The sequence below is a fragment of the Macrobrachium nipponense genome, chromosome 26, assembly GCF_015104395.2.
Source record: "Macrobrachium nipponense isolate FS-2020 chromosome 26, ASM1510439v2, whole genome shotgun sequence".
Classification (NCBI taxonomy): domain Eukaryota; kingdom Metazoa; phylum Arthropoda; class Malacostraca; order Decapoda; family Palaemonidae; genus Macrobrachium; species Macrobrachium nipponense.
In genome coordinates, this window is record NC_087215.1 from 57,043,008 (window position 1) to 57,068,957 (window position 25,950).

The 25,950-nt window shown below is 36.4% G+C and overlaps 1 protein-coding gene across 10 annotated transcripts in view; it reads right to left on the bottom strand.

The window, feature by feature from the left end:
• LOC135200295 (ankyrin repeat and sterile alpha motif domain-containing protein 1B-like) overlaps positions 1 to 25,950 on the bottom strand; it is a 262,918-nt gene that overhangs the window by 197,665 nt on the left and 39,303 nt on the right. For 8 of the 10 annotated variants that reach the window (XR_010311251.1, XM_064228801.1, XM_064228796.1 and 5 more), the window contains exon 2: positions 1,237 to 1,254. The exons of 1 other annotated variant lie outside the window; for it this stretch is intronic. Coding sequence is in view for 8 of the 9 variants with exons in the window: in XM_064228801.1 (XP_064084871.1) it covers positions 1,237 to 1,254 (18 nt within the window). In the remaining variant the exon portion in view is untranslated. The remainder of the gene's footprint in view (positions 1 to 1,236; positions 1,255 to 25,950) is intronic. One more of the 10 variants, XM_064228795.1, reaches the window with a different exon arrangement.

The window sequence follows — 25,950 nt, forward strand, 5'->3', positions numbered from 1 at the left end:
TTAAAAGACCTATCAATTCTTGCGGGATATTTACAAATAAATGTCAGAAGCTTCCTATAAATTACTCTAAGTAATAATTTAGTTCCGAATATGGCAACATGTTGGATTTTGTCTTCCTGAATCGAATTAGGAAAACATAATACAACTTACTTTAAAAGAAACAAAAAACCTGCTTTCCTTTACAAAAAACGAAACTTATCTCTAAAATCTTGTAGATTTTGGCGAATTGAGAATGATGACAAGAAAAAAAAATCAGATCAGGACTCCCATTACCTTCATTCTGTTAAGCCTCTAACTAAGACATTGGGATTATAATGGAATGCAAGACTTGAGTCCAAATAAGCCTTACTTATCAGATGGTTAGTTTAGCCTTTATTACACACATTTTAAAATATCTGTTTATAGTTTATCGTTATTTGTCTTGAATAAAACTTCCTCTAAATTGTTCACATTACATATTCTTAATCATGACTGATCATTTCCCTTTGAAAATCTTGTGCAGAAGAAACATTAAAGTAATGCATATTGGGAATACATCTGACCTTAAGTAATACGCTGCCTTTACTGGAAAGATCATGATATATGTAAATACAGAATAATATCAACAATCTGGACACAACAACGGGCTCCAGAAAATCTGGCTAGCTCTCCAGCAGGCACGGCACATCCACTTTCCAGAGCAGGTTATGATGACCACATCCATAACCAGCCTCCGGAGAGGGTTGTGTTTATCACATCCACAACCAGTCACTAGAGAGGGTTTGTTTATCACATCCATAACTAGTTACCCGAGAGTTTCTAGGTATGGTTGTGCTCACCATATCCATAACCAGTTTCTGGAGAGGTCTGTTGTTATCACATCCATAACCAGTTACTGGCGATGGCTGCGTTTACCACATCCAAAACCAGTAACTGGAGAGTGTTGCGTTGGTTACATCCACAACCAGATACCAGAGAGAGCTGCTTTTATGACATCCATAACCACTTTCTGCAAGGGTTTCTGTTTTACCTTAAAACAGTAGCTGGAGGAACCCAGAGTCCAAACCTGGTTCGTCCAAAAGATAAGTAAATGTACAACAAACAGGGAGGAAAAAACGGTGTCAGCACCTCTGAGCGTTTTCCTCCTCGGCCTGTTGTTAATTCAACTCATGCACAAACGGATAATAAGAAAATAACAACCATTTTAGTAGTTATCACACTGTCCCTTGGTGACGGTCCTAATGTCTTAAAGCTTACCTAATCCGTTTAAGGCTGCTAAGATATCGATATACTGTGTTAGCTCATGGTCATTCCATATCTCAAAAATGGGGGCACTGGGCATCAAATGGATATTATAAGGAATACAAAAATAGTTATAAATAATAAATCTAGACTGTGCACCTACATACTGCAAAATATATTGATCGTATAAATACATAAAAATATGTAAATATAAGAAAAATTAAACTTTTATGCATATAGTTTTTATGCACACTCACAATACACAAAAATAACGTACTAATGTACGTAGAATAAAATTTTAAAGATAATTCATTTGAAGTCAAAATGAAGTAAATAAATTTACATAAATAAGCTAATGTACAGCATAGATTACAATAAGTTAAAAGATATATATTAAAAATACTGCAAAATGTCAGAAACATGTGGAAAATATTTCAAGGTTTGTAAAATCATGTTATAAGTGGAAAAAAATACTGTCATACATACAAGGATATGAAAAGTGGAAAAGTACTTGATAAAGACTAATGAATATATTGAAACACTACAGCAATTAGAAAAATATATTGAAAATGAAATTACATATTAACCTGAATTAGGTTATCATTTCAGAGGCAAAACAGAAAAATTACTACTTTAATCATAAATATAATATCATTAAGTAATCGTTAGGCGGTAAATTACCAAGTACAAGACGTTATCTATGGAGAACCATCAGATGAACAAACCACTTTATTTCTATCTACTAATATATAAAAAATATGAATCAAGCTTTTCAAAATTCAGTATTTGCTGTCGATGGCACTATACAAAACCCAGCTACCTACCTAACTTAACCATACTAATAAATCTACAGCTGCTACACATGAACAAACATGTTCCTACAGAACACAAAAAAGTACCGCTTATTAATAGCCAAATCCCACATACCATTTCCTACAGCTCGCTACGACATTATGTACATAATAAGAGTCCATTATCATGTTTAGGAGCACTAAGAGTCCACCATCACGTTATGTAAACAAGAGTCCATTATCACGAAATGCATTACTTTTGTTAATAGAACCTTTTCCTCCGTGAACAACACGCCCCTTAATTCACGTTAGACAGGGCTCACAAGTAACGCTGCCACATCGGCATTCTAATATACCTACATTGGGGTGCTACATATCAACTGAAGCCAAAGGACGAAGAGCTTCAAAAGAAATGACAGGGTGGCAAGTATTTCCGCGTAATCAACACATCTTCGGGGCACAAAGATGGGTTAATTACATGACATTACTTGGCCCCTCTCGTTTTTTTTTTCAAGCTTTCCCTGTAGCTTCAGTTGATACCATATTACAAGCATATTTTTGTGATTTTTCAGTATATTGGTTTAGTATATTTAGTATCTTGGCTAGGTCAACTGAAGGAGTATATTTTGGCCAGGTCATTGCAGGAGTGCATGACTGACCTATCACTGAGTATTACCAAATGTCGCTGCCTCATTGAACAACAGAGCAGAACTAGCCTTAATAGTTCGCTGAGCTAGAAACCTCACTGTTTGAGGATGGAAGTGAGTCATAGAATGATTACTTGGATGTGAGAGTTACTCGAGTATATAACTAATGAAAGCATAAAAAGAGACATTGAGAGAGAGAGAGAGAGAGAGAGAGAGAGAGAGAGAGAGAGAGAGAGAGAGAGAGAGAGAGAGACTTTGGCAAACATGCCAAGCACTGGGGAAACTAAGGTCATTCAGTGCTGAAACGGAAACTGACAGTGAAAAGGTTTGAAAGGTGTAACAGGAGGAAAACTTCGCAGTTGCACTAAGAATCAATTGTTACGAGAGTGTGGACAGTAAGACAAAAGAAAGAGAATATGAATGGAGGTACAGTAAAGAAAAAAACTTCGCAGTTGCACTATGAATCAATTGTTAAGAGAGGGTGGACAATCAGACAGAAGAAAGAGAATATGAATGGAGGTACAGTAAGAGAGAGAGAGAGAGAGAGAGAGAGAGAGAGAGAGAGAGAGAGAGAGAGAGAGAGAGAAGATCCTAGAATTGAGATGTGAAAGTCGGCAGGAAGACAGGAAACAACAACGTAACTAAGAAACAAATGAGCAAAAGGCTTAAAGCAACATATCAAATTGTAAAAAACAAATGCTATGACTGAAGTTGTTTTTTTTTTCCAAGGCAACGAGGCAACGCTGAATAAAACTATCAATAAATCAAAGGGAGGAAAAATGACAAATTCTCCCTATGCAGGCAGCCTTTAGTGTAGCCTAATTTAATACTATACTCGGAAAGTGTTACAGAACGCATCTCACCTACTGACGGTCTATATTAAAAGAAAAAAAAAAAAATCACAATGCCCGGAACGGCACTTCAACTCTGACCTTTCGTTCACAGCATTTTCTTCCAACGATAGCTGATGTAACAGAATGTCTACCACACAGGTTAAAGGGTCGTCATTCTAACAGGTGCTGGTTATGGCCTTAGCAATGGCATACATAATTTAGTGGGTTGCACTAGAATGGAATATAGAATTTAGGTCAAAATCTTAGCGCGGGGGCCTATGAGGTCATTCTGCGCTGAAAGGGAAATTGAGGGTAGAAAGGTTTGAAAGGTGTTACAAGAGGAAAACCTCGCAGTTGCACTATGAAACAAGTTGTTAGGAGAGGTGGCTAGCAAGATGGAGGACAGAGAATATGAAAGGACGTACTGTAAAAGAATGAAAGGGGTTGCAGCTAGGGCCGAAATGACGTTGCAAAGAACCTTAAGTGAAGCCTACATTGCACCGCGTGAGGTGTACCGGCGGTACTAACCTCCCCCCCTCCCCCTTTTACGGGGCCCATACGGGTTCTTCCACATTACAGTCAAATATCATAACCACCCGTTGGTTACTTGTCACACACAGATCACAAACAGGCTGAATACAAGTCAACGACTTATTGGTAGTCCTGTCCATTATTTCACACGAGTATCCAACATTTGTCAAAGATCCGTTCTCCATTTACGGTCGTCGACTTGTGTTCAACCTGTTTGCGGTAAGTTGCTTACGTTTGTTTATAATATGTTTTATTTTTGTTGTTTGCTTGTTTGTATTGTGTTTTTACGTTGCACTGAACCAGTGGTTATTCAGCAACGGGACCCACGGCTTTACGTGACTTCCGAACCAGGTCGAGAGTGAACTTCTATCACCAGAAATACACATCTCTCACTCCTCATATAATATGTTTTAATGTCGTGGGACGTATCCTTTGGCAATCACTGCAACCTCTTTTTTTATCATTCCCATTTTCTATTAAGATTTCTTCCTACTCGAATGGGTTACACGAGGCCATTATTCATGCAGCCTCTGCATTAAAAACAACTAATACTTCAGTGGCTATATTTTTAGTTGTTGCAACTGCAAATTGACGACTTTTACTTTCCTGCAAAGGAAAACAATTGAGATGGCTTCTTGTCTGTCCGTCCGACCTCAGATCTTAAAAACGACTGAGGCTAGAGGGCTGTAAATTGGTTTATTGATAAGCCACCCTCCAATCATCAAACATACCAAATTGCAGCCCTCTAGCCTCAGTAGTTTATATTTTATTTCTGGTTAGTTAGCTATGATCGTGCGTCTTGCCAAAAGCAGGCCACCACCGGGCTGTGGCTGATAGTTTCATACAGCATTATACGCTGTAAAGAAAACCCGATTCTGCCGAAAAATCTTCGGCGCATTTTTTACTTCTTTTTTTATGGTAACCTCTCCCCTCCCAAGCCAAAAAAAAAGAAGAAAAAAAAACTCTTCATACCCACGCTTGGCACGACACGTTCAGAGTAATGTGATGCCAAGTGTTCAATGGTTATCTGAACGGGGCACTTTCAGGGGCTTCCTGCCCATATAGCCTACCCCATGACCCCTACACGGCCTGAAATAACCGCGGCTGCCCACGCCTAATTGAGGGTCACACGGAGCTGACGGGTGGTTGGTTACTTCCCTTCTTTGTGGTCCTTCGTGAGGCCACAGCTTTCTCTTTTAGTTACTTTGATTTTCGACTCATATTTCTAGGGCTGAGAACTAAAAGGGCCAATGTCAAAAAATGGCCGATTGTAGTTAAGACCGTCACTAAACTAGAAATTTATCTCTGTTTCAGTGCTATAATGGCCAATGTTATAAGTTAAGCAATCACCCCCCCAAAAAAAGGTTTCGTTTGCTGTACTTACCTAAATTTTAATAAAGGAAGCAATATTTTAAATGCGTTTTTCTGAAAACATGGTTTTATGACATTGGCCCTTCTAGTTCTCAGCCCTAGATTTGATGGTCCTCCATGCACGGTCTTTTTTTTTTATTAATAAAATTCTCTTTTAAGAATTTTTTCTTATGGCGTTTTTCCCTATCCAATCCCCATAACGTGTGTTTTGTTGAACCGAAAGACAGCGGAATAAGGTTTACAAGAATTGTATTAATAATAAAAGAAAAAAATGCCAGGAACCAAACATAAACTAATACACATCTGTATCGATGCTATGTCTAAAATGCCTGAAAACCTGGCTAAAACTCATTCGCGTGGTGCAACCCCGTCCAACCCCCCACCTCCACCACCGGAAAAAAAAAAAAAAAAAAAGGGTTATGAAATCGCACGCTTAAATTTCAAGCAATCTTCAGGACTAAAATATTTTTCAATCCTTAGGGATACCTGTCAAGCGTAAGAACATCAAAATACAGCCCTTTACGAAAGAAAGTCAGATAACTTAGTTATACGATTCCCAACAACAAAAGTCAATACTTGGGACCCGTTGCAATGAGGTTACAATTCAAGAAAGTGCTGCACCTTTACCTGAAATTTACGACACATAACTCTGGAAATATCTGCCGTGCAATTTTCTCGTTCTTCTGCAAGCTAATCTTAGCAATACTCTTTCTTTACACCTTTGCCTTTTGCATTTATGGCATTCTACTTGTTCCCTCCCCCCTAACAAAACATATGAGTTGGATAATATAAATAGCGAGCTTAACTTTACCACGCAGACTACGGAGACCACCTGACAATGATTTATCAAACTATTGTAGGCCTACTCATGACTCATAATAGACGACCTCTACCATATGTGTGTATGTATACATATACATATACATATACATATATATATATATATATATATATATATAAACTAAAAATCTTACTGAGGCATAAAATATGGTCTAAGAGAGAGAGAAAAAGAAATCTATTCAATCGGCCTTCGATTAAGTTCTCAGTATGTAGTACGTATATAATATAATATAATATAATATATATATATATATATATATAAATATATATATATATAATCATATCCATATAGTATAATCATTTATATAAATAAATATATTTATACATTTAATTATGTATACTTACATATATATATTATATATATATATAGATGAGAGAGAGAGATATAGAGAGAGAGAGAGAGGGAGAGAGAAGGAGAGAGAGGAGCAAAATTTCCGCAAACCTATTTGGAGATGTTTTATCTTAGTTTTACCAGACCACTGAGCTGACTAACAGCCCTCCTAGGGCTGGCCCGAAGGATTAGATATTTTTACGTAGCTAGGAACCAATTGGTTACCTAGCAACCAAGGTATAATAAAAAGGGATATACCTTTGCTAGCAACGGGACCTACAGCTTATTGTGGGATCCGAACCACATATCGAGAAATTAATTTCTATCACCAGAAATAAATTCCTCTGGTTCCACGTTGGCCGAGCCGAGAGTCGAACTTCGGACCACCGGATTGGTAGCCGAGCGCGAAATCCACTCGTCCAACGAGAAACTTACCTATTTGGAGAAAGGATGCAGTATAGCTCTATACAAAAGTTGAATTTAACATAAGCATATACTTGCATTTCGTGTATTTCCAGAATATTACATGACACGAGTGGCTCAGTTTGAATACAAGAAAAAATCGTCTCCTGGGAGATGTCAAACTGTCATTTTTGACAGATAACCGTTGCAATGAAAACGGAGGAGCTATAAATTTATAAATTTTACTTGCCAACCTCAAAAAGTACAAAATAAAATTATATAAAATGATAAATTATATGCTAAGGTGACACCTTCACCTTAAAAAAACTACATGGTATCCATTAAACTCATTCCAAAAATTCTTGCACTTATAAAATTTAGTTACTGCTAGTCAAGTCTTCTACCTAGATTTTGTGACGCCAGATATAATACACAATCAATCAATCAATTAGTCAACTCTTCTACACATGACTAAGCGCAATTTCAGCAGTCCTATCCCTGTACACTTGGTTTATTTATTTGCTTATAAAGCTTGCCGAATTATCACTTTCATCTCAGATGCAATATGTACGATCCAATGAGATTACATTATTACTCAGGTAATTAACTTTGCTCAGAGGGGTAAAGAAAATTCCTTGGTCAGCACAAGTTAATTAAAATTCCTTGGTTCGCACGGGTTAACATACCCCGGTTTGGGTTGAGTAATGCAATTCCTTGATTTGTAGGGAGTAATTTGAATTCCATGGCTTGCTCTGGGTAATTACAAGTCCTTGGTTCGCATGATACAGAATTCATTCTTTTGGACAAAGTAATTGGGAGTCCTTGGTTCGCACGAGTCAGAATTCATTGTTTTGGACAAAGTAATTGGGAATCTTTGGATCGCATGAGTCAGAATTCACTGTTTTGGACAAAGTAATTGGGAATCCTTGGTTTGCATGAGTCCGAATTCATTATTTTGGCCAAAGTAATTGGGAATCCTTGGTTCGCACGAGTCAGAATTCATTGTTTTGGACAAAGTAATTGGGAATCCTTGGTTCGCACGAGTCAGAATTCATTATTTTGGACAAAGTAATTGAGAATCCTTGGTTCGCACGAGTCAGAATTCATTGTTTTAGACAAAGTAAGTGGGAATCCTTGGATTGCATAAAGTTTTTACAATTCCTTGGTTTGTACTGGGAAGTCAGAATCTCTCTGTTAGTTATGTGCTAAGGACAATTCCTTGATTTGAATGTGATGACAATGCCTTGGTTAGTTTGCAGTTAATTGCAATACATTTGTTCACAAAAATATTGCTAAATGCTGTAACTTACTCAGGTCAATAACTCAGCAATTTTTGTTTTTTGATTTCTCTACCTTTTACACGACTTACTCACTTGGGTCAATATGCGCAAGCTATTGTACCAGCCCTATTAACACTAACGGCAGTATTTAAGTGATTTGGTAACTACATAGCTACTATATTTCAAAAACACTGTACCTCCGATTATACTTCAAGTACACTGTGTTTCTTAATATTTCTTTGCTGCAGTTATGACAGATTAATGTAAATTGTATTGAACGGCTCTATCAAAAACACTGTACCTCCGATTATACTTCAAGTACACTGTGTTTCTTAATATTTCTTTGCTGCAGTTATGACAGATTAATGAAAATTGTATTGAACGTGGACTAAAGTGTTAAAAATAGAGAAACATTATATTATACAAAGAGTTTCATATACTAAGATTTTTGTTCTGATTCACCTCGGTAATTGACATTCCTTCGCTCTCTTCATTAACTGCTAGCTCATCATATTCTTTATGAAAGAAAGTAATTTAATATCCAAGATTCTCATAACAAATGCCTTTGCTTCTTATTGCTACGAGTACGGTTTTGGCTGAAGTATATTAGATTCAATACCTAGGCGAAAGTTTAAGGGAGACCTCTGAAAGTGATAGAGAGCTAGAGAGAGAGAGAGAGACGAGAGAGAGAGAGAGAGAGAGAGAGAGAGAGAGAGAGAGAGAGAGAGAGAGAGAGAATTTTCAGTTAAGTAAGGCAAGTTCAATTAGAACTGCAGCCTTTTAAAGCTTATCGACATTTATTATTATTATTATTATTATTATTATTATTATTATTATTATTAGTATTATTATTATTATTATTATTATTATTATTATTATTATTATTATTATCAAAGGAGTTCCGAGAAGACGAGTCATTTTTTTTTATCTTACGGCTGACCCGAAGGATTTCCTCTCATATGAGACGCGATAATTTGATCAAGACATAATTATACAAATTGGACCAAAGGAAAAGGATGCGAAATTTATGAGCAGAACCAGCAATACAGCTGAGGCCAGAGGAACGGTGTAAAGGTACTTTAGTACCCTCCAGTGTGGTCATACACGGCACATTCCAAACTTGGCTACTTTCCTAGGGCAAAAAGAATCTACAATCATCGCGGTAGTGGTAGTAGTAGTAGTAGTAGCAGTTGAACTAATTTCGTAAGAACACCATATTCTTTGGAAACTTGAATTTATAGTCAATGGCCCCCTGCAGGCTTGTTCCATATGCATAGGGGATTATCGTCGTCAACATAATAATAATAATAATAATAATAATAATAATAATAATAATAATAATAATAATAATTCGGTAAAAGAACCTCTTTTTAGGCAAATACTATTAAAGAGAATGGCAGAATTAAGCGAGTTTTTGTAAAATCAACACGCTTAATTATGCCATTCTCTTTAATAATAATAATAATAATAATAATAATAATAATAATAATAATAATAATAATAATATTAGCAGTGGTCCCTTTCAAATCATTTAAGGTAGCACCAACACAGGCCCTAAATTACTTTCCTTAACATGAGACACAATTCAGACAATCGTGGTCTCTCTCTCTCTCTCTCCTCTCTCTCTCTCTCTCTCTCTCTCTGTGTGTGTGTGTGTGTGTGTGTGTGTGTGTTGTGTGTGTGTGTGTGTGTGTGTGTGTGGCGTACAAACAAACCCAGAACAAGGAACAATGACCTAACACAATTACTGGCGACTTCTCTCAAGGCTCCATCGTGATTCAGGCACAAAACAGGCATCCGGATGTGAGTCACCTCTCAATTCAATCGTTTTGTGAATCATTAAATGCCGCAGCCATCAATTCGCAGAAATGCTGGCGGCTTCTAAAGGAATATCAAAGCTTGAGGGATTCAAGTACGATACTGGTTCATCACTTCTCTCTCTCTCTCTCTCTCTCTTTACGTTGTAGTTTCATATTTCTATTTTTTTCATGTTTTGCAAGTGAGGATTCAAGTATGATACTAGTTCATCAACTCTCTCTCTCTCTCTCTCTCTCTCTCTCTCTCTCTCTCTCTCTCTCTCTCTCTCTCTCTCTCCATTGTACAATATCATATTTTTTTCATGTTTTGAATGTGATTTTTCGAAAACTGAAACGCTCTCTCTCTCTCTCTCTCTCTCTCTCTCTCTCTCTCTCTCTCTCTCTCTCCGTTGTACAGTTTCATATTTTCAATTGTTCATATTTTGCACGAGATATTTCAAAAGCTAGAATAATTAAGGATATTAAAAAAAATTAAAGAAAAAAAAAGAAACACAACATGTTTAAAGCCGAAAATTAGGCACATACTAACCTTTTTCCACACCATAAATCTAATTATAAAAGCATGTAAGCACAATTAACACTGAACCAAGAAAACTGCTCCAGGGGACGTTGCAATAAAAATTAAAAAAAAGTTACTGAAAAAATGAACGGGTGAGTTCATCACGATCAACACACAACGAAGCCCTCCCCCCCCAACACAAAAGAAGTTTTAAATGGAACGTCCCCTCCGTATCTCGTATCTTTGTTTACTCTCCGGACACAGAGAACACACCCATTACACGAGTGTTCTGGCATATCCGGCGCCAATTAACTTTCGCCTACTTTCCCGGCTCGTCATTTTCGCCCGCTCTCTGAGTCACTCTGCCGCTCGATTTGATATCAACTATTTTACTGGGTCTTCAGGTGAAATCTGGCACTTTCGTCTGAGTTTCATTGCGCTCGAGCTGCGTTTAAGTATTAAAACAATGTCAAATAACACGTTCGCCTGTTTTTATACCTTATATCAAGTTCCTCGTTGGACGAGTGGCTTTTGCGCTCGGCTACCAATCCGGTGGTCCGAAGTTCGATTCTCGGCTCGGCCAACGCGGAATCAGAGGAATTTATTTCTTGTGATAGAAATTCATTTCTCGATATACTGTGGTTCGGATCCCACAATAAGCTGTAGGTCCCGTTGCTAGTTGACCAATTAGTTCCTAGCCACGTAAAAATATCTAATCCTTCGGGCCAGCCCTAGGAGAGGTGTTCATCAGCTCAGTGGTCTGGTTAAACTAAGATATACTTATCATACCTTATATACTCATGTTTGCACAATTTAACTGTTATATTATACGCAGTTAATTTATCACTAATTTTTCAACAGCAAAATTCAAACGAAAAAGAAACTAGGCCACATGGATTCACTTTGATAAAAAAAAAACCGCAGAAATGTTTCTAAAAATACAATTTTAAAAACTTAAGATATATACAATAAAATGCAGTGAGAACAAAAGACTTAAATAAAAAAATATAATAAAAAACTAAAATTCAGCTGAGAACTTGACTTCTTTTAAAAGACGTGAATAATGAGGTTAAATTATAAGTAAAAAAAACTAAGATCAGAAGGTTGCAACAGGGTTAACAAAAACTATATAAAAAAAATCATGCATGAGTTCTGATTCAAACAAAAACAAAAAAATCAAATATAAAGAACGGATTATCTCCAGCTCTTTCTTTTAGAAATCCTTTCAGATAAACGACAGCTGCTCGGCTTCCGTCACTTTAATAGAATAGAACAAAATGTAAGGTTTAGGCCAAAGGCCAATCGCTGGGAACTATGAGGTCATTCAGCGCTGAAAGGGAAAATGAAGAGTAGAAAGGTTTAAAAGATATAACAAGGAGGAAAACCTCACTATTAAACAATTGATGGGAGAGGGTGGAAAGAAAGATACAAGAAACAGAATAAGAACGTAGGTACAGTAAAAAGGAATGAAAGGAGCCTTAAATAATGAAATAATGCCTACAGTGCACCGCATGAGTTGGACTGACGGCACTATCCCCTACGGGATCTGACACTTAGCAGGTTTTAAAACCACTGCAGATTGTCTGTCCGTAACTGACTTCTTTCCTTCGCTTTTGGTATAAATTTTAGTAATCGTCTTTTTCCGATGTCCCTTCAAAATCCTTTATTGTTCATAATTGTATATCTGACCTTATATTTCCTTATTTAAATTTCATATCTTACTGATTCTAATTCTTTATAATCCTATCAGTTCCTCGCTGGACGAGTGGTTTACGTGCTGGTCTACCGATTCGGTAGTCCCGAGTTCGATTCCCCACTCTGACAAAGTAGAATCGGAGGAATTTGCTTCTGGTGATTAGAAGTTCATTTCTCGAAATAATGTGGTTCGGATCCCACAACAAGCTGTAGGTACCATTGCTAGTATCCAACTGGTTCCTAGCCACGTAAAAAAAATATCTAATCCTTTGGGCCAGCCCTAGGTGAGGTGTTGAACTCAGTGGTCTGGTTAACTAAGACATACTTAACTTTTATCATCCTACCACTTGTAAACGTTTTGAATGGCGTATTTTTTCATGTGATATACAAATTTGTTTGTCAACAGTCATCACATATTCTCAATTTGTTGGTTGCGTACTCGCCTACCGATCTGGCAGGCCGAGTTCGCTCCCAGCTACAGCCAGCGCGGAATCAGAGGAATGTATTTCTGGTGATTAGAAATTTATATCTTGATATAATGTGGTTCGGATGCCACAATAAGAGAGTTGTCAATCAGCTCAGTGGTCTGTTTAAACTAGGATATACTTAACTTTTCTCATTATTAAAATTTCATACCCTACTGATTGTAATACTTATAATCTTATCGCATTATTCGTTTTTAATAGCTATATTTTTTTCACGTGAAATACAATTTTCTTTGTCAATAGCTCTTAAACTGGAGGCTTCGTTCTAATTGAATCTCGTTTCAACACTGTCCTGATTCTTGAAATTAATATTTTTACTTCCCTAAAGCGGCTTATATCAAAGGGGATTTATCAATTCCCAAAGCATTCTTTCAGATTCTTTATCGGGTAATAAAAATCGACTTTTAAACTGCGCGCCTGAATAATTTACGCGATGAGTATGAGTCAGCTTCAGTCGTGTTCTTGCAAACTCGATTATTTTTGTCTCTTTCCAGTCTACAGCGTAAGAAGCTTCTGCGTTTTATTTTATATTTTACTTTCATGTTTTCATTAACTGTGGACCAGAGGGTCGGAGTATTTTGAAAATAATGGGATAAATGTTTTCAAGTTTATCATTATTATATATGTATATATATATATAATATATATATATATAATATATATATATATATATATAGTATATATATATATATATATATATATATAATATATATTATATATATATATATATATAATAATATATACATATACACGTACTATATGTATATGTATATATACAGAGATAAACAGTTAGCTAGAAAGTCTTTTTCCCCACAGAACTGTTGCTTTCCTAATTGAGCACTGTAGATAAAGTTGCTGACCACAAGCACATTCCAACCATGGCTGCGACCCATTACAGTCAGCTAACTTCCATGACCGTCATTCACGCACACACACACACACACACACACACACACGATGCAAGCACCAAATCCCAGTAAACTCGACAGGGCAGAAAAGGAAAAGCTGAGCCCCAGACCTAATAACCAATAACAACCAAAAGATCACGCCCACCCAAGACCAGTTTTCGCATCTCTCGAAATCAAGAGCATAATTCATGCCACTCATTCCCAAATAAACACTCAACGGACTGGAAACAATTTAATCAAACACAGAATAAAGAAAAAGTCAGCAGCTCATTCCCCAACACCCATCTTGACACCTGGCACGCCTTCGCTTTCGTATGTAAATCACATCCTTCGAGTATCAGTGCCACTGGAAACTTCACTCATCCCGAAGTCCGACCTCCGCCTTTTCTAGGTTTATCACGTCGCTTCTTTTTTTCGGATAATGCGATTAGGAGCGGCTGACACTCCCAAGTCAAAACCAGTGTCGACAAAGCTGACAGGAGGAGGAGGCGGAGGAGGGGAGGAGGTGGACGGAGGAGGAGGATGAGGAGGGAGGAGGGGAGAGGAGGATTGAGGGAGGAGGAGGAGGAGTAGGATGGGAGGAGGGGAGGAGGAGGAGGCTAGGAGGTTAGAGGGAGGAAAAAGGAGGGAGGAGGAGTAGTAGTGAAGGTATGAGCTTGCAACAAGAAGGATTGCGGATGAAGGCAAATGAGAGAAAGAGGAGAGGAAAAAGAGATGAGGAAAAAAAAGAACAAGAAGTGGTGGAAGGAGGAGGAGGTGAAATGAAAAAGGAGAAAGATAAGGAGTCTACATTATTATCATCATTCAGAAGATGACCCCTATTCATAAGGAACAAGCACACAGGGGCCACTGACTTGAAATACAAGCTTCCAATGAAGATGTTGTTATTAAAAAGAGATCCCACTTATTAAAAAAGCAAAAGGAAATTAATATATCAACAAATAGATGAAATAGTATTCGGGTAGTAAAGCATTTCACCTTCGCCTGAACTTCTGAAATTTCAAATGCTTTCTTCTGAACTTAGGACTTCCGGATAAATGCCAGAAGATCCTTCATTTCTATTAGCTTCTTCAAAATTTACGATTTTCTTAGTTAAACACCAGGAAGTACAACACGTCTATGCACTTTCTCCTTTGAAAAATGATCCCAAATTTAAGACTTTCGCAGCTGAAATGCTCGAACCTACGATTGCCATAACTAAATAACGAGTGACATTCCTTTCCTGAAAGCTTCTTCTAAACTTGAGACTTCCAGATGACAAATGATTTACAAAGTTATATGAGTGATATTCATATTCTGAGAGCTTCTTCCAGAATTAAGACTTCCACACTTAATTAACAAAAATTACACAATTATAATAGTGATATTCTTATTCTGAGAGTTTCTTAAACTTGATACCTCCACAGTTAACAAAAGACTTCAGTGATATTCCTATTCAAAGAGTTCCTTCCCAAATTTAGACTTCCAAACATAATAAAAGACTGACTCAGTTATTTAAGTGATATTCCTATTCTTAAGGCCTTTTCAAAAGTTAAGACTTCCAAACTTTACAAAAGACTGACTCAGTTGTGTAAGTGATATTCCCATTTCTTAAAGCTTCTTTCAAAGTTAAGACTTCCAAACTTAACAAAAGACTCAGTTACGCAAGCGATATTCCTATTCTTACAATTTCTTCCAAAATTGAGACTCCCAAACTTGAAAAAAGACTTACAGAGTTAAATAACAAGTGACATTCCAAACTTGAGACTTCCACAATTGTAAACAAAATGAGTTCCGCTGAATTATAGCAATCATCAAGACTCCACTACGTAAACGAGCTGGAATGACGACCGATACAACACGATACCTGAATCAAGACAGATATCGCGTGCCACTGGAGGAGTCATCATAATTCGGAACTGTATATACAAAACAGACTCTCAATACTAAATTTCCCTCTTTCTCCTGTGCTGGACTATCATGGCGCAAATGCAGTTATAAACATTTGGTCAAAAGGAAATAGAATATGGAATTTACACTAAAGGCCTACCGTTGGGATCTGTGAGGTCATTCAGCGCTGAAAATGAAACTGACAGAAAAAAGATTTGAAAGAAGTAACAGGAGGAAAATCTCGCAGTTGCACCTAGTCAATTGTTAGGAGAAGCTGGAAGTTAAGATGTAAAATAAGATGAACGGAGGTACAGTAAAAATGAATGAAAGGGGTTGCAGTCAGGGGCCGAAGAGACACTGCCAAGAGCCGTGAGTAATTCCTACAGTGCAGCAAACATGGCGCACTCACGGCACTACCCAGCTAAGGAGTCAAAAGGAAAAAGGCACTAAAACCACAAATACCAAACTTTCTTATAACTAAATTCTTTGAGGAAAATACACGGCTCTTTTACCTAGGAACCTCTACACTATTTATTACTACGTTCTCAAGAGTCTGAGAAATTCCTAAGTGATACGCCCACACACTCAAGGTCATTCGACGTGATATGCCCACACACTCAAGGTCATTCCTAACACGGCGCGGGTGTATGAGGGGGCACAAGATACACTTTGTCAAAAGTAATATACTTGGAGTTGACAATCAACATCAATGTTAGAGTACTGGGAGTAATACAATTCGGTGCTTCTGCAAGGTGCTGAATGTAACCTGTGTACTTGTTTGCCACAGTAATGCCAAGTGTCTCCAGCATCCGGGAGATAATTAGCTTTTATATCCGTCATAAGTAAAATATATATAAAGAACAATACTCCACTAACATTACGCCCACTTTTTTCTTATGAGTCATGAGATATATATATATATATATATATATATTATATATATATATATATATATATATATATATATATATATATATATATATATCATATAACACACACACACACACACACACACACACACATATATATATATATATATATATATATATATCATATATGTATAATTATAATCACTTTAGCAAGTGATTCATTTATCACACATATCCACGGGTAAAAAATGAGAGACGGGTGTAAAGGTCCTCAACGGTTTCGATTTTGTTTCCAAGCCATTGACGAAGCTTGGAAATAAAGTCGAAATCAGTCAGGACCTAGTATACCCCGTCTCTTATTTTTCACCTGCGGATATATATTAATATTGTTTTTTATAATATATATATATATATCTATATATATATATATATATGTATATAATATATAAGAATTTGTTTGTATAAAAGAGAGAGAGAGAGAGAGAGAGAGAGAGAGAGAATCACTTCTCAATCGTCACAAAACCCTGTATGGGGTTATCAAGGCCACTTCTCTCACGGACCAGTCTGCGTTTCCTGCCGTTCCAAGAAAATTTCAGTACGGAGCGGTTCTCTCTCCGACCCAAACGCTGAATGGGTAGCGACTTTCTTTGTTCTAAATCACGAGCTGCTGTTTATTGAAGAACAAGAAAAGCAAACAACCGTATTGAGATTTGACCCTGAAGGGCTTAGTCACGACTGCACTCACGAGAACTATATTATGCACACATACATACATGTACATACGTTATACATAATAACACATATATATACTTGTGTGTGTGTGCGCGCGCGTGTGTGTGTGTACGTTCTGACGTGATGCTGATGAGCATTCGATGCAGGTGTATGAAATGGTAATGTCATGGATGCTCTCTACGCTGGAGAATCTTCAACGATTCACCAGGTAAACGTTATTCGAAAATGACCCGTAATGAGCAACACCTTGTTATTATATATATATATTTAAATATATATATATATTATTGATATATATATATATATATATATATAATATAATATCATATATATATATATATATATATTATAATAATATATAAAATAATATATATATAATATTAATACACACACACATATATAGTACGCGTACACATACTGTGTATGTAATTTATTTATAATCCACATCAGAACTGCAAACGATCGTGGCGCATAGCAGCATTTGTTTGATACCAAACTCTTCATATACGAATAAAGAAAAAAAAAGAAGAAAGCCAAGGACAGCGTGTTAACGAAACCCTGCATAAAAATTGCAGTGATTAACCACATAACAGGGAGACTTGCGCGGTCGAAAATCACCTTTACGACAACCTGCCATAAGGACCGGACATCCTGAGCTCGGCCTCTGTCTGCCTCCAGCTGACGGGAAAATCGCCCCTCAGGACGTCGACACACAAGGGCGAATTTCGCTTCCGTTCGCGACTGGATCTTAATTAATCCCGCACAACATTATTGAATAAAACAAGATAAAGGCAAACTAACCTCAACCAGTTCCATCAAAAGGACATAACGTTGTAAAGAGCAATTAGTTTCATTGGTCCTTGGAACCGTATACAGTATAACCGACTGACAGGTCGTAGGTACTTGGGTTATGAAACTAGTCTGCCTTAGCTGGATCACTTGCTAAGATTTCTGGAGGCCTGGCTGGAAACGGCACGGAAAATTACTAAAAGAAGTCATTAAATACACGCGCACACTGGGACTTGGGAGCTTTCCAAAATCTTCGATATTTCATTTCTCCAAATGCCTCTTTCTTTACTTCTTTTAACGTGGAAGTAATCAGTACTATTATTATTATTATTATTATTATTATTATTATTATTATTTTTTTTATTATTCTGAGGATGAACTATATTCATATGAACAAGCCCACAGGGGCCAGTAACTTGAAATTCAAGCTTCCAAAGAATATGGTGCTCATTCAGATGAAAGAGAAGGCAAAGAAAATTAAAAAAGAAGAGAAATCTCACTTATCAAGACGAAAAAATGAATTAATAAGTAGATAAAAAAAAATATGTAATGGATTGCATCTCCGCTTGGACTTTTGAAGTTTCAATTGCACGACATCCTCAGGAAGACTGTTAATAGATAATACAAATATTTATTTTTTGTATAGCAAACAAAATCCTCACTCTTTCATGACATTGGTAAAGGCAAAACCGTTGTGGACAAAGCATTTCTAAAGGACAATGCAATTATTAAAAGCATTTTTCGCTTTTAATTAATCTCGATGCCAACCGTAATAACGGGTTGGCCAGACCTATCTGGCGACAATTTATAAACAGGAAATAAAGGGAAATTGTCAACAATCCACGGTAATATATTTTTTCGTATCTTTTTTCAGCTTAAAACGATTTTTCGTGCATGCATTAAAACCACCACTGGCATCATTACTTTACCAGAGAGAGAGAGAGAGAGAGAGAGAGAGAGAGAGAGAGAGAGAGAGAGAGAGAGAGAGAGAACCATGCACCTTATAGCAACCCAGTTCACACGTACCCTCTGGGTATGAAGAGTGAAAGATCTTGTGTCTTGCGGCGTTTAATATTACAAAAGTTCTCGGTATTTTTTTAAACTATGTAAATGTATATCCTTCGTTAACTCTGACAAGATCAAAATACAACAGACTTTAAAAATTAGGGAAGAAGAATAAATGTTCGACTTATGAATTATTATTTTGTCTAATAACATGAGATTATTATTATTATTATTATTATTATTAATTATTATTATTATTATTAATGAACAACCAAAAATAACAATGCTCTCAAAATTTTACCAGAAAAATCCCTATACTGTTCTATATCAAATCAGACATAAAAAGAGCGATACTTTTACGATTCCAAAAATTGTTAATATATCAAGTAAACAAAAAATAAAATAAAGAAATATAAACGGCAAAGAAAACGAAAGGCTATTGAAGCGTATTCTAAAGTAATAGCGATAAAATCCAAGGCTACATGACGTTTGAAGCGGAAAGAAACCGTTACAAAGATATAACAGACAGAATATAGAATTTAGGCCAAAGGCCAAGCGCTGGGACCTCCGAAGTCATGCAGCGCTGATGCGGAAATAGAAAGTGAAATGGTTTGAAAGGTGTAACAGGAGGAAAATCTCGCAGTTACACTATGAAACAATTTTTAGGAGAGGGAAGAAATTAAGACGGAAGGAAGGATATGAACGGAGGTACAGTAAAAGGAATGAAAGGGGTTGCAGCTAAGGGTCCAATGGACGCTGCAAAGAACCGTAAGTAATGCTTGCAGTCCGCCGCATGAGGTGCACTAACGGCACTAGCCCCCTACGGAGACAAAGATAAGTAGGGGATTGCTTAGCACCCAAGAACACCCGAGTCAGAAACATACGAATTACACTAAACTCCACCAACTCCAGTACATCACATATGTATAGGCTGGATATTTGCAAAGCAAATGTTATCACAGGACGTCAGACAGATCCAGCGCCACCGATATTCTGGACAGAAAGTCTCCCCGAAAAGATTTCTTTCTATATATTTGTTACGAGTGGAAACAAGTATAATATTATTTAATCACAAACTGAATAACTGTTCCCTTCAATCAGAAGTAAAGTAAAATGGAGGACAATAAACACAGAATAGAAAACAAGAGAAAGAGAGGGGAATTTCCTCTCTTGCTACTGTTTTCTTCTTGCACGTTTATTATCTAACATTTTACTCTGGGTCCCATTCAATCAGGAACAAAGTAAAATGATAAACGCAGAATATTAAAATAATGGCCAAAAGCAGATTTCTTTTTATTTTTACTTCTATTTTCTTACATTTCACTTTGTTTCTGACATACAAGAATAGTTTAGTCAGTTTGTCCTCTAAAACATTTCACAAATGTGCATGTTTTTTTTCCGTCTAAATATTTGGCAAGTATAATACCCAAATATATTGCGTACTTTTATTTCACCCGTGAGCGTCAGGCTCAGATAGAAAAAAAAAAAAAACTTAACAACTGGATAAAAATAGCAACTGCTTGACGTGCTTCTCCCCTTAATAATCTTTTGGAACTAAAAATGGGTGAAAGTGCTCTCCTGAATAATCTTTTTGGAACTTAAAAATGGGTGGGAAATGCTTCTTCGCCAAAACACCTTTAAAAGGCGCATGACTCACATGGCGCTGGAAAAATTCTTTTCATTTTATGTTCCTCTTTTTTTTTTTTTTTTTTTTTTTTTTTTTTTTGCGAGGTAAAGCTTAGGCAACATTTTTTCTATATTCAAAGTCGGGAGCTCTAGAATTCATCACACTGCTCGTTTCAGTAATCTGTTTAACTTCAGTTTATGTTATATATAATTATATATTACTATATATATATATAACCTTTATATATCATTACTCTCTATATATATATATATATAAAATATATATATATATATATATATATATATAATTAAATTATATACATATGTACTATATATATATAAATATATATTTATATATATATATATATATACATATATATATGTGTATGTATGCAATGTATATATGAATATCTATAGTATATATTCATTATGTATCTGTTTCTATGTGCACGTTAACACTTTATTTCGTGTAGAAAACCAGAAAAAAAATCTATATTTTTTAATAGTTTTAGGACCATTACTCTCTTAGAAAAAATAGACGTAATTTTTTTTTTTCCCAGAGAGAAAAAAGATACATACATACATACATACATACATACCTACATACATACATACATTCATACATATATATAATATTATATATATATATATATATCTATGGGATATATATACATATGTACTATATATATATATATAGTATCAATATATATATATATATATACATATATATATGTGTATGTATGCAATGTATATATGTATATCTATATGTATATATTCAACGTGTATCTGTTTCTATGTGCACGTTAACACTTATTTCTTATAGAAAACCAGTAAATAAAAAAAAATTATATATTTAAATAGTTTTAGGACCATTACTCTCTTAGAAAAAAATAGACGTAATTTCCCAGAGAGAATAAAAAGATATATATATATATATATATATATATATATATATATACATACTATACTACATTACATACATACATACATCATACATACATAATACATACATATATAGATATATACATACATACATATATATATATATATATAATATATTATATATATAAATATTAATATTAATATAAATGAAATAGGTAACTTAAACGAACAGTTCCGTGAACAATTAAAAAAAAAAAACAAACTAAAGACATAAGTAAAAGAACCAAACAAAGAATTCAAGCGAATAAGTCATTATTCAGTTAAACTAAAATAGAAGGAAATTACTCTTCAGGAGGGACATGAAAGAGACACAAAATGTAAAATATATAAATAAATAAATAAAATAAATAAATAAAATCCACAGACACTTCTGGAAATGGCGATAAGAGCGTGCCGGGTGGTCTGCTCGTGGCTGTGATTGCCAGGCGAGAGGACACGCCCACCAAGAAAAGCAATGAAGCAGAGGATAAAGAGGAGAAGAGGAGGAAAGCACGAAAGTATAGGATAAATAAGAAGGGCAGGAAAGCAAGGAAGCAAAGGATAAAGAAGATGAAGAGGAGGAGGAAAGGCACGAAAGTATAGGATAAATAAGAAGGGCAGGAAAGCAAGGAAGCAAAGAATAAAGAAGAGAAGAGAACAAGAGCACGGAAGTAAAGGATAAAGAGGAGAAGAGGAGGAAAGCACGAAAGTATAGGATAAATAAGAAGGGCAGGAAAGCACGGAAGCAAAGGATAAAGAAGAGAAGAGGACAAGAGCACGGAAGTAAAGGATAAAGAAGAGAAGAGGATGAAAGCAAGAAGTAAAGGATAAATAAGAGAAGAGGATGAAAGTACGGAAGCAGAGGATGATAAAGAAGAGAAGAGGACGAAAGCACGGAAACAGAGAATAAAAAAGAGGGGGAGGAAAGTACGGAAGCAGAGGATAAATAACAGAAGAGGATAAAGCACGGCAGTAAGGATAATAAGATAGGAAGAATGAAGAATATCGTGTGAAGTCAGTATGAATAAAGAAGAGGAGGAGGAAAGTACGGAAGCAGAGGATCAAGACGAGAAAAGAAGAGGAGGAGAGCGGAAATTGTGAAAATCGTGAAATCAAAAGGGAGGAGAGAATAAGAAAGGAGCAAAGAATCGAGGAGAATGGAAACGGTGAAGATAAGGAGAGCGAAAACGACGACAACGGAGATGACAAAAGTGTACGAAAGGAAAAAGAAAATGCGTGAAATTTAATGAATGAAAGAACAGAAATGAAAGCATCCAAACGAATAGGGAAGAGAAAACATACCAAACACACAAAAATAGCAAAGAAGTAATGTTAGTGGAAATGGTAAATAAAAAAAAAAAAAAAAAAAAAAAAGCAGAATTGGGGAAATGAAGATGACGAAAAAGAGTACAAAACAAAGAATACAAGTCCGGTGAAAACTAGTAATTTAAAGGAGAGACGAGTGAAGAATAATGAAAATAAAGAAACATGAATAATTACGAAACTGCGGAAACAAACGTGAGGAATGAGACAATCTAAATATTAGCAAAGGAAGAGTGTAACATGCAAATGAAAAGAAAGACTCGTAAGAGAGGTGAAACAGATATGACGAGAATAAACGAAATTCCCCAATAATAAAGAGAGAGGGGAAATCACCCAAATCAATGGGGGAGAGAGAGGTCAGAAAAAAAGAATAGGCGTTCAGGAAGAAAACATGGCAGCAAAGCAAAGACTGACAGCAGAAATAAGCTTAGAAAATAAGGAACAGAAATGAGCAAATACGAAAGTTGAAAACACAGAACAAAATAGATGACGAATGGCTGGAATGAAGGAGAAGGAGAGAAAGTAGTGTGAATAAATAATAAGTAAACAGAATTGAAAATAACCAATAGTGCTGAGTAATAGTCAATGGAAAATGAAGACAATACAGCGAGTTGAAACGAAAACTCATGAATAAAGAGGCAAAACTTATAAGGAAAAAGAAAGGGACAGGGAACCAAAGTCAATTTAAATACAAAATAAAACTTTAAAGATGAAAGAGACGCGAAAAATTCTTTATATAGAATGAAAACCGAAATGAAAATTTAAACTGAAATTCGTATAAATCAAGGCACCCGAATATGTAGAAAGGGAATGGGCGCGTAGAACTAAGTGAAAAGAATAACGATAGCTAGCAAAGTTAAGAATTTTTTTTTTTTTTTAATTTGTCGTGCTAGTCTCAATTTGCTATGCATTCTAGTTTTCTGTAAATGAAAACTATTGAGATGCCCATTTTTCTACCTGCCCTCAGATCCTAAAAACTACTGAGGCTACAGGGCTGCAAATTGGTATGTTGATCACCCACCCCCCAATCATCAAACATACTAAATTGAGCCCTCTAGCCTCAGTAGCTCTTATTCTATTGAAGGTTAATCATAATCGTACTTCTGGCAGTGTTATATTTACCAACAACAAAGGCCACCACCGGACCGTGGCTGAGTTTCATGGTCCGTGGCTGAGGCCACCACCGGACAGAAAACTCGACTGTGCCATGGAAACTTCGGCACATTTTTTGTTTCTTATTGTCAGATTTTCTCCCTTCCAAAAAGTGAATTCTTTTCAGTTGAATCTTGCTTCTTAAATTATTTTTTTTCTCCTCTCAGCATCTTCCACGAGATTGTATGCAAATTATGCATCCACCAGAAGAAATGTAAATCGTGAAAATTGCGGAACGAACTCACACTGCATAAAAAAATAATAAAATAAAGTGAGAGAAAGGAAAAACCCACACCACAAACGGCATAAGAGAAACATTCCAGTCGTTCACGGTTTCTTGACGTGAACAATGCCAAGAGTGCCAGCCCCAGTGCCACAGAGTGCCAATGGAAAGATAATAAAAACCTTTCGGTCGACTTGGATGAAAAGGCAAGGGCAACGTCGCAAGAACTTGGTCCTATCTGAGAGAGAGAGAGAGAGTGTGTGTCGTATATTGGTGTGTGTTGTGTGTGTGGTGTGTGTGTGGTGACCTGTGTGTGTGTGTGTGTATATGTGTGTGTGTCAAAACGAGGAAAGCAAATGCTCCGTAGAAAAGGCTTCCGTCACTATGTAGAAGTCTTTGTTGCATTATTTACATACAATCGAATACAACAGAATATAGAATTTATGTCAAGCGCTGGGACCTCTGAGGTCATTCAACGCTGTGACTGAAATTAACAGTAGGAAGGTTCGAAAGGAGTAACAGGAGTAAAACCTCGCAGTTGCACTATGAACAAACGTTAGAAGAGGGCGGAAAGTCAGATGAAAGAGAATATGAACAGAGGTGTAGTAAAAGGGACGAAAGAGGTTGGAGCTAGGGGCCGAAGGGACACTACAAAGAACGTTAAGTAATGCCTACAGTTTTACTATAGCCGTTTGAAAGAGAAACTTTACGCTGTCAGTTTTTAATAAAAACAAATGGTGTTGATGATGATTAAGAAGCTGAAAGTGACGATAGCATACTCCCCTAATCTCATCTTTTAAGGATCTACTTTGGATGCAGAAAATGGCTTACATATCTCCTACGAAAGGAGCATAAGCAAACGAAAGCTAGAGAATTCTTTATCACTATTATTACAGACTTCGAAACCTACGCAAAGGTCTTTTTATTCTCTGCCTAGCTCTTGTTTCTATCATCAAAGACGTGCGAGCAAGAAGGGCCTCAAGACATTCCTTCTTGAATTCCTAGAAACTCGGCCAAAAATATTTCACTCTCTTCCTCGTCCCTTTCCCTTTATTCTGAGTAACGTCATTTACCCTTCCAATACGGCAGTCTGCTCTTGTTAACTTGGTTCGTACGATGGAATATCCTCCTCAACACATCGTGGATTTTGCACTTGTTCGAGATCAGGAGGTAATGTGACTGAACATACTTCAAGGGTAATGATTGACTGATTGATTGATTGATTATGTCAATTAAAGGTGACGTCAAGCGAGATCAAGAGGTAATGTGACTGAACATACATCAAGGGTAATGACTGACTGAATGATTGATTGATTATGTCTATTAAAACTGGGCTGCTGGGCTGCAGCTCGTCTCATCTGGTATTCTTGGGTTGGCACGATCCCAAGATCCCTGAAAAGGAACCTGGAAAATCTAGAGACCGAAGTAGCTCCAGGGCTCACCCAGAAGAGTGTGCTATTAGAAACAGCGCACATAGTGATGGACTCCTAGGAAGCAGGATGCAACCCGGAACGCCCACACTATAAATATCACCCAGTCAAATAGGTGACTGAGATGATGATGATAATAAAATCTGTCCAACCGAATGAAATATTGGCTTCTCTATGCAGACACACTCTCTTCCTCCTGCTGTCACTGACTGCGATGAATCACTCTTTCTCACTTCGAATTATTCTGGCCTTACGGAAGTCTTTAACTAACCACGACAACCACAAACTCACTGCCCTTAACTCTGCAGCAAGTATTGTAATGGACAGTGCTATTTAACAAGGCGTGATCCGACCTTCAGC